General features: G+C 40.6%; 1 protein-coding gene and 1 pseudogene across 1 annotated transcript in view; both read right to left on the bottom strand.

The window, feature by feature from the left end:
* Window positions 1-3685: 3685 nt before the first annotated feature.
* Window positions 3686-10000, bottom strand: part of LOC138023394 (uncharacterized) — a 33805-nt gene continuing 27490 nt past the window's right edge. Inside the window, exon 19 of the mRNA XM_068870401.1 lies at window positions 3686-4125. Coding sequence (XP_068726502.1) covers window positions 4070-4125 — 56 coding nt within the window. The 3' untranslated portion in view covers window positions 3686-4069. The remainder of the gene's footprint in view (window positions 4126-10000) is intronic.
* Window positions 4173-9718, bottom strand: LOC138024703 (uncharacterized; annotated as a pseudogene).

Here is a 10000-nt window from a genome sequence, read left to right on the forward strand (position 1 = left end):
AATGCGAAGACAGCTCACTTCTGGTGCAGTCTATTGCTCACAAACGTCGCTTGTGTGGGCCCATTTCCATTAGTAGGGCTAATGCTCACACGGTTCATATGGGATAGAAATATAGCACTTCACATTACACTCTATTCAGTTAGCTTGTTTCAAGGGCCGGGCAAACCGCTTCAACATCCGTTCGATTTTGTTAAACAGCGAACTTGAAACCGTTTGCCGCCCCTTCCCGCCCCCCGCCTCTTTAATTGTGTTGAAACCTGTTGAATCGAAGTTGAATCGATGTTGAATGAGTTTAAAAGGGTTTAACTTTACTTCAACAACTATTCAACTTTTCTTTTGTTATTGCGAATGTTGAATGAATTTCAAGCCGTTTCCCCCCTCTTTCAGCATTGTTGCGTATGCGCGTGCGCACTAATCGGTCTCTCAATAACGTATCCATAGTAACAAATCCATAGCCATAGTAACAAACACGGCTGCAGCCTGGGACTGAATACCAGGCTTCTCGTGAAGCTTCGTTCAACAAAGTTGACGGGATGTTAATGCTGAAGCCGTTTGCTTGGGCCTTAAAGTCTCTCTGTCTACCGAGATGCACCGCGCGTAGACACGGAGGTTTCGTATGATAAGAAACCTGCATTTTTCCGTCGGTGCGTTTTTCCTTCTTTTAAATCACTCGTTATCGTGGACATTAATCGGGATCTGTTCTTACTCAGTGCTTCTTATTACAGCTACATAATCATAGTTTATTAGGGACGAGATATTTTGTCGTTACCTGCAATTCGCAAGCGTTTCAACTTGGGTTGGATGTCTGAGCAGTATGACCGACAATCAATTCAAGAATATGCCAAGCCCTGGGCCGCTAAAAGCAGTATATTTACGTACATTTGAGTTCAAGATCACTACGAGCCCAAATCGATTCATTGAGATACCACAAACTTTTAACTAAAACTGAATTTGCTGACTTCCTTTCGTGGTAAGCCGAGTGACATTTGTAATCTCTTTATAAATTAATAGTTGGATATTTACTTATTTTATTTCGAGACTTGTTTGGAATTCTAATTATTGTTTCATATAACATTTGTATGATATGCTTTTGTTTGGGTAGCAGTTAAAAGCATTCCTGAAAATATTCCCGAATTGAACGGTACCCAATTTGTTGTGTGACTGTCAACGGCAACGTTTGCAGCAGAGCCATGGTGAAAAAAAATTGCCAGGAAGAGTATATCCAATAAATAGTATATATGCTTTTTTTGCTTTTTATTGTCAGAGACAAGAAAAAATGAGTACTTTTACCAACAAAGGTGATCAGTATTGAATGTGCTTTATTGAAATTTGTTTTGTACTAATTTATTGCGACGCGAGCCGCGTGAGGTGACAAAATCAATCCGAAATACCCGATAACATTTTATAAGTCCAAGAGCGGCAGCGGCGCTTGACTCATTGCAAATATATATTTTTATTTGATTGGCCAGCTTTTCTAGTATTTCTTTGTAGCTTTTTGTCGGTTATTTCTGTTCCATTGGGTACTTCACAGTGAATGAAAACATAAGCAAAGGCGCGTAAAGCATCTCTGTAGACAGAGAGTATTTAAGCTTCATATTAAGCTAAAAAATGAGTCTTCTCGTGGTGACGTTTCATGGTATGACTAATGGCCAAGTATATTCTCTTAGGTGGTGGCCGGCGGGTTTTACATTTCAACCCCATCAAACGCAATGTACTCAGTCCGCTGCTTGAATGTTTCATTTTATTCTTAGCGTTTTGCCGCAAATCCAAATCTAAGAAGTGATGTTTGAGAAATTTCCTGCATGGGTTGTTTGTTGTATTGCATGTTGAGTTTGCTTTCAAATGTTGTGTGCAACGCCAATGAGTAGTGGCAATTGTATTTTCTGTCTAGGTGAGAAAGTTAAGCCTGTGATACGGCCCACAGCAAGACTTGGCCCCCGACCGCCGGTGCCTCCTCCTCGACCTGGACCTTTACCGTCAGGTATGTTAAATGGTCACTTTGTTTCAAGCTACAATCTTCAGGACATCAATAAGTTTGTTCCTCGCGGAACAATGTAGCAAACCAACAAATTCGATTCTCATACGACAATTAGTTATAGAATGGAACTAGTTCCACATTAGTCGAAGGCCCAGAGTGCTGTTACCACTTCGCAAACCATAAACAACTTAGGACGCAAATGATTTCATCGCTGCTTAACATAAAGAACATCGTCCGCCTAGTTCAATATGTTTTCTTTATTATTCCACTCTCACGCCATTTTACCATATTTGGTCAAGAAAACGCGCAAAATATGAGACAGTAATACACCGTAGTGTCCCACTTTGACCGGTTTAGAACAGAACAAATACCGACGGAATGGGAGTTTTCAATGAAAAAAAATTGTTTTGAACACGATACAAAGCCTGAGAATTTAGCTGGCTTTCTGTGCTCTTTACATCGTTCGCCAAACAGATCACAGCAAAGCTCTCGGACTGAACATAGATGAAAACCTATCCTGGAAGGAACACATACACGTAACTTCAAAAAAGGTCGCTTCCAGTATCGGTGTACTTAAGCGAGTCAGACCTTTTATCTCAATGCATACCGCTATTAAAATATATAAAGGTCTTGTCCAACCACATTTGAGATGGCTTGTCTCAACAGCTGAGTGAGAAACTACAAAAACTACAAAATCGTGCTGCTAGAGTAATTACTAAATCAAGTTATAATACGAACTCTAACTATCTTCTCAACTCTCTCAGCTAGGATAACTTATCAGTTAGAAGGACGAAGAAAAAGGCAAATTTGATGTACAAATGAGTTAATAAGCTCGCCCCAAATTATCTTTGTAGCATGTTCACTCCGAGAACTCTGTCCTTTGACGTTCGTGACGCAAGTCAAAAATTGTACTTGCCGAAACCAAGAACTGACTACCTGAAGCGTAGCTTCAGTTATAGCGGAGCTTCTCTTTGGAACGATCTTCATGAGGATATCCGCTCTACAAAATCTCTACGCAACTTGAGGAGAAGAATTCATAAATGGCTCTCTGTATCGGACTCCCACACGGCAAATATGTAAACCAGTTAATAGAAAATTTTACTTAAGATGAATTTCTTCTTTGTTTTCTATTGTCATGCTGATATTATTACCGTGTTTTAAATAAAGTTTTCATTCATTCATCCATTCATTCGCAAGCACCCTGAAGGACAACTGGTGCATTTTTTTAGAAACACTCTTACCAAATAAAACTGAAGCAAAATGCAGTGGAAAGTAGTTTCACAATAATCAAAGGTCGCTGGATGGTAGACTGAAGCAACAAAATAATCTTGATTTGTCGTAGATACTCTCGCCCACAAACATTCATACTCGTTTCCACTCACATCTATCTCCTTAATCTTCCAATCATTTCTGCATAGAATTGCAACTCCACCGCCCCTGCTTTACGTTACTTCAAAAAGAATTCCTCTAGTGACGAGCAAGTAAAATGGGCTTACTGGAACGATATGTCCTTTTTGCGAGAACTTTCTGCAGCTGTAGAGGAAGAAGAACCCAGCTCTTGGTCAAACGAGGAAATAGGTGATTAATCATCTCCGTATAATGATTCTATCTTCTAACCTGCCCCTTCAAAAACAAGCCAAACAGAAAAAGCACCAAAAATAAAATCTAGATTTTGAAAATTGATGATTTACTTTCACTGAATACTTGTCTGTAGATTTAGGTAGATAAATGTTGTGAAGAAGTAAGCTGTAAGGTTTAGGATCAGTAGGAATGAACTGTAATTGACTTTTGATATGATACATAATAATGTATATTAAAGACAATAATAATAATGTTCAATAATAATAATAATAGTATTATTATTATTATCATCATAATTGTTATTATGTAGCATTGTTCCATTGAAACCACCTAATTACATTACAAGTATTACTGTTTTTAATTGCCTTTTAGTGTAACTTACCTATACCGTGCATCTTGTTTTAGACATGCTCATCAGCTTTTTTCAAGCAAATGAATGTTTATGGAATCATAATATTCCCTCTTACCATCAACAATTCCAAAACAAAGATCTTCTTTATGACATGATGTCTAAGGAGCTGCATGACAAGTATGACTCTTCAGAGATTCAGAAAAAATGGAAAGAACTGGAAAAGAAGTTCAAACAAGAACACCGTAAAGCTTCAGTGAAACCCTCTGGTTCAGGACCTGATAAAGTTTATAAGCCAACATTTCCTTTTTATGATCAACTACAGTTTCTTACTAGCATTTGTGAAACAGACGAGACAATGGCTTTAATTGAGGAACCCTCTAATCTAAAACCGAGAAAAAGGTCAAAGAGACAAATGATGCTATTCAAGCCATGAAAGAAACACCAGCTTCAACAAGGATGCACGATCAGGGTGGTATGGTGGAAAATGCAGAGGCTGTGGCATTTGGAACTTATGTAGGAATAACTCTTTCAAAACTAAGCAGGCAAAAATTTCGTCAAGCTAAAAAATGCATTGGTGATATCTTATATAACACTGAAGAAAGTCAAGATGCATCCTCTCGTAATATTCCGGTCAGTGACTATGAATTTGATCGACAGAGCAGGGCCTCGACACCTAGTAGCTATGAGACATATCATAACACTAATTACCATCCAGCAATGCACTACACAAGCAGCTACAATTATTGATAGCACTCTAAGACATTGATGTTCACTGTTTGATACTTTGATATTTCAGGCATATACTAAGCCTGGTTGCTTGTGCCATGTTTTTATTGCAATTGGACTTCCTATTTGTAAATTGAGCACATTTCAGTCGAAGAATCGAAAAAAGATGAGCAGTTGACAAAAGGGATTTTCCTGCATGTGTTGGGATCTAATGTTATCTTGTTTAAAAAAACGCAACTAATAAACAATAATTTTGTCAACATCAACTTGATTTTATATGGTATGTAGGAAACAAGTTGTTGAGATTGAACTGCATCATTTACACAGCACGACATTTCGATAATTTTAGCAACCACTTACCTCTTCTCATCTTAGGAATATCATATGTTTATTTCCTCTGTGGGTTTTAATTTATAGTACCCCTTTAGGTTGAGTTATAATAAAAAAATATTTACAAAGATTCTGTGCTCAATATAAAACACATTTCACTGAATTCAACAAGAATATTTCACTTCAGAAATTATACCGCAAATAACTTTGACAAGCTTTTTTCCCATCTGTGTGATAAGTATTTAACTATAATGTGTTAGAGTCCACACATTTTCTGTTGCCATGCTACATCTCCTTTATCGTTAAACCAGCTTGTAAACTCTTCACGCATCTCTTTAGCAACTCTCGTGGAATTCCTTGATAAGCAAACTTCAAGGTCCAGAAAAGATTCCCTGGGAGTATCATCTCTCCATGTGCCTGGAATAAACTCTCCTGTGCGAAGGTCTTCCTGATCCATTATTTCAGGGGGACAATACACATGTTTGGTGCTAATGTCTGCTCGAAGCCAATTGTGAAGTACTAGTATGGCCAGGGCAATTACTTTGACTTTTTCTGGACTTAGAAGGAAGAGTACTCAAAGACAGCGCCATCTATTACACAATATGCCTAAAATATTTTCAGAGATCCTTCTACCCCTCGAAATACGATAATTTGAATTTTTTTCTGTGGGTAAGGCCTTAACATGTACTTTGCTAATCCAAAGGCTTCATCCCCTGTTAGGACAAAGGGCACAGGTACAGTGCGACTTGGCAGGGGTTGTGGGGATGGAATACGAAGTGCATTAGTTGGGTCATCTAGTGCTTCTTTTAAATTGCACCTTGCCCATGCATGGCCATCTGGGTTTCTCTCATTTGTTCCAATGTCAGCATAAAGGCAGTCGTAGTCCGGCCCAGAAACCACCAAGGCAATAACGCTCTCGTTGCCCTTACAGTCATGATAATGAGATCCTGAAAATGCTGGCTTTTGGATCACAATTCGTTTTCCATAGCCCGATGTTATTGGGAATATTCCATCTAGTAAGGAATACTTCGGTAATTTCACGCCACTTTTCTTCGCTGTTTGGTGTTTTGAGATCTTCTTCCTTTAAGGTATTGAGTATAGCTGTGCAAACTTGCATGACAATTTCTCCAATCGTTGTTCTTCCAATTCGAAATTGAAATGATAATGATTGAAAACTTTCTCCAGTTGCTAGATACCTTAGGGTCAACACTAGGATGAATTGACATTCCCATAGGAGTATCTTGCTTCTGTACTAAAGGACCAATGATGTTCAGCAGCTCGATGAATTTGCCATAAGGAATTCTCAAGTATTCTGCAAACCCACAAGAATCCTCAATAGCCAGTTCTTTAAAAATAGTGTAGTAAGCCCCTCTTTCTTGTCTTCTTGACACCCATTGTCGTGTCCAGCAACTTCTTTCGACGTGTTCCCGGCCTTTAAGCGCTGCGTTCGACACAGTCGATCATAGTATCTTGTTGGAACGTCTGACGAAATCATTTGGCATATCTGGCAAAGCTTTAAAGTGGTTCTCGTCATATTTGTGTGGTCGATCCCAACGAGTGACACTTGACGGTGGAGTCTCTAAGGTATTCATGACAACGTGTGGAGTGCCTCAAGGTTCGTGTCTTGGACCATTGTTATTCTTCTTATACTCTAGTAAGCTTTTTTTTTGATCATTGAAAAGTACCTTCCTTGTGTGCATGCGTACGCAGATGACACACAGCTATATATTTCTTAAGAAATTACACTTTTGGGCGTCACTGATACAGTTGAAAAGTTGTTTAGTTCTCTGTGATGCTTCTGTTATACGATAGAAATACTTTAGCTTCGAACCGTTCTGCCTCAAATTTAAGATAATTCAATAACGTATATCATTTTTCACGTTTCAGTGAGGCCGGAGTACATATAAAACAAAACCTGATTACTGGGTTGCCTTTGGCAAACCCAGTCGAGGTCTGCGTTGATTTCGTCGTTTTTTAAATTTTTTCCGTGTCGGTAAAAGTCTTGCCTGTCACTCCCTTGCTAAGTGGTGGCTTTGTGCATAGAGCCTTCTGCGCGTATTTTCTTAGGATCGAGAGGGTAGTGGGAAATGCGTAGATTTCTCTGGTGGACACAGTAGAACGATTAACTTAACCGGCAATGGCGTCGAAAGTCATGTAACGCGAGTGGCGTTTTAGTGGATCTTTGAACAAAATATACCCTTATGAAGCTCAATAATGGCAACTCAATTGGATATACAGGCGGTGGAATCTTAAAAGCGACGAGTACTGGACTTCGACAACAATCTATCGCCCGTCGAGCCGAAATCAAAGTGAGCTGTATTTACCTGAAGTACATGGTAATTTGACACGATTGAGTTTCTTACCTTCACGCACGCAATAAAATAGGAAGAGGTTTTCGCCTCTAAGAGCAAATATGTTGTTCGTTTCAATAAATTTTTTGCTGGAAAAGAATTCTGTGGTATTTTCTGCCTTTGTGAATTATAATATGTTGTCTATTGAATTTCCGAGCTTAAGGTTGAAATGTGATATGGGAGAAGTTTTTTAGTACTGCTCTGTAAGCAGGAAGGGTTCACAGGCCTGTTGGAAGCGTGCTTGAGTTTCCACAAAATGAGCCCCAAAATCAGTGAAAAATTGTGACGCAGATGAATAATAAAGTAGCTGCCATTTCCAAAATGATGAAATTACCTGGTGATAAATAACGTCGAACGCGTCTTGGAGAGTAAATTTTGACTTTGCATATAAAACAAGAGTTGGGCGATTGTGATCTTTGTTTTGACTTCGCTCATTTCATTGTCAAACTTTATAACACTTGACAGAAAAAGAAACTTACAAAAACCCGGTATCTTGTCATCATTTGACACAGATGCTTCACTGTTTGGCGAGTAAACATGCCGCGGTAACTTAATCACGGCGCCCGCTGAATTCCGGCCATGTTACTTTCGATTTTGCGATTTATTTGAACGTAGCAAAAATCTCCAAAAATGTTTGTCGCTGATCGTAACTTTTTATATTCTATATTCACGGTTCAAAATTAATGTTGTTTTCATGTCGTAAATATGTTATTCTCGATCGACCGTCCTGGTGACTTCCTTCTGCTCTTTCTAAAAACTGTGTATCAATTGTTATTTACTTTTGCATCAATATTTGTTTTTGCATAAAGCAAGCTAACAAGATCTGTACCTTGCTGAGTTCGCATTTGTTAGCGTTAATAGTATTTTCGGTCCGATGCTTCTGTTTTATGAGGGGTGTATTGTTTTGGTCTCCCATCCAAATTCTAACCCCGCCGAATAGGGCTTAACTTCAGTGAACTTCGGCATTACAAAGCTGTGCGATGCTCAGCGGGCACGCTTAAACTTGTGGTGAAAAGAAGTTTATCAACATGTCAGCCCAGAAGCCAATGTTTCTCACTTCCCATTTATTTTCTTCAATCTTTCTGGGTTCAGTACTTTGCTAGTAACCACATGTCTTCTCAGACTATTTACCCAAGACTTCTACCATGGCACTACAATGATAGACAATACCAAAACAATATCGTGCACTGTTAGAGCTACATATTACGCAAGGACAGATCTGTTTCGTCGTACGAACGTGTGAGGACCTGTGAGCCAAATGGCCTCTTCTGGTATGACTTTTTAATGACCTTGAAAAAAAATGTTTGGAACGGTGCACGTACCACAGGCAACCCAGCGTACCCTCACGGAGGGTCTAGTTGTTTTCAAAGCCGAGAGGAGATCTTCCTTTTGCTTGTCCACCAGCCCTACCATTGAGCCACAGTCACAAAAACACAATTATATAAAATAACAGTTACGTATTTGAGCAAAATACGGAAAATAATTTGAATCAGAGACCCGGTACCATGGGCGTCCATTCCAGGTTAGTTCCAGTCTCGTCGTCGGCATCCGTCCGTCTGCGAGAGACGATGATACAGCATCACTGTCGTTGACAACTGCACGAGTGGCTGAGGAGGCCGCCCCACGATCTGCAGTCTCTGTTGCACTTCGTGCAAACATGGGGGGGGATGACTGGGATGGCTGGTTTCTCCCCTGTTTTCCCTTTTGTCTTTTCTGGACTGCCATCGCCCTCCTGTTCTCCTCTGCGACTTTCGAGCCCTGCCTCACGGCCTGGCGCCAGGCTGGGCGCTCATTTGCCTCTTTCTCCCAAGTGTCAATGTCTATGCCACACAGTTTGAGGTCTCTTTTTCAGGCGTCTTTGTATCGGAGGAGAGGGCGTCCAGCTCTTCTTTTGCCCTCTGTCAGTTCACAATACAAGATGTCTTTGGGGATGCGGCCAGGTTCCATACGCTTGACATGGCCAAGCCAGCGCAGGCTTCTCTCGCTAACCATGGCAAACACACTGTTCGTGTTGACTCTTTCGCGCACCTCCGTGTCTGGCACTCTCTCTTCCCAGTGGATGTGGAGAATGCGCCGCAGGCATCTCATGTGGAAGCTGTTTAGTTTCTTCTACTGCTTCGCATAGGTGGTCAATGACTCACTGGCATAGAGAAGAGTGTTGAACACACAGGCCTGGTAGACACGCAGTCTGGTCTTCTCAGTCAGGCTGGAGTTGTTCCAGACTCTCTTAGTTAGCCTGGCCATGACTGCTGCTGCTGCTTTGGGAATCCTGTTATTCACCTCTATCTCAATGTTCAGTGTGCTGGAGATGGTGGACCCGAGGTAGGTGAAGTTCTCCACAGCTTCCAGCGTGTGTCCCTCAATGCTGATGGTAGGAGGGTGGTCTGAGTCTTGTGCCATCACATTGGTCTTCTTTAACTGATGGTCAGACCGAACTCCTTGCAGGCATGGGAGAGACGACTGACAAGCTGCTGCAGGCCGTCTTCTGTGTGAGAAGTCAAGGCTGCGTCGTCGGCGAACAGCATCTCGCGGATGAGCACGTGAGTGATTTTTGTTTTCGCACGCAGTCGGGCAACGTTGAAGACCTTGCCGTCAGCCCTGGTGTATATGTAGCCTTTTCGCAAGCAAAAAATACATTTTTGGGTTATTTAATTAAATACTCCACTGAGAGCAAATCTTACC

This window comes from Montipora capricornis, chromosome 11 (assembly GCF_036669925.1).
Source record: "Montipora capricornis isolate CH-2021 chromosome 11, ASM3666992v2, whole genome shotgun sequence".
NCBI lineage: Eukaryota > Metazoa > Cnidaria > Anthozoa > Scleractinia > Acroporidae > Montipora > Montipora capricornis.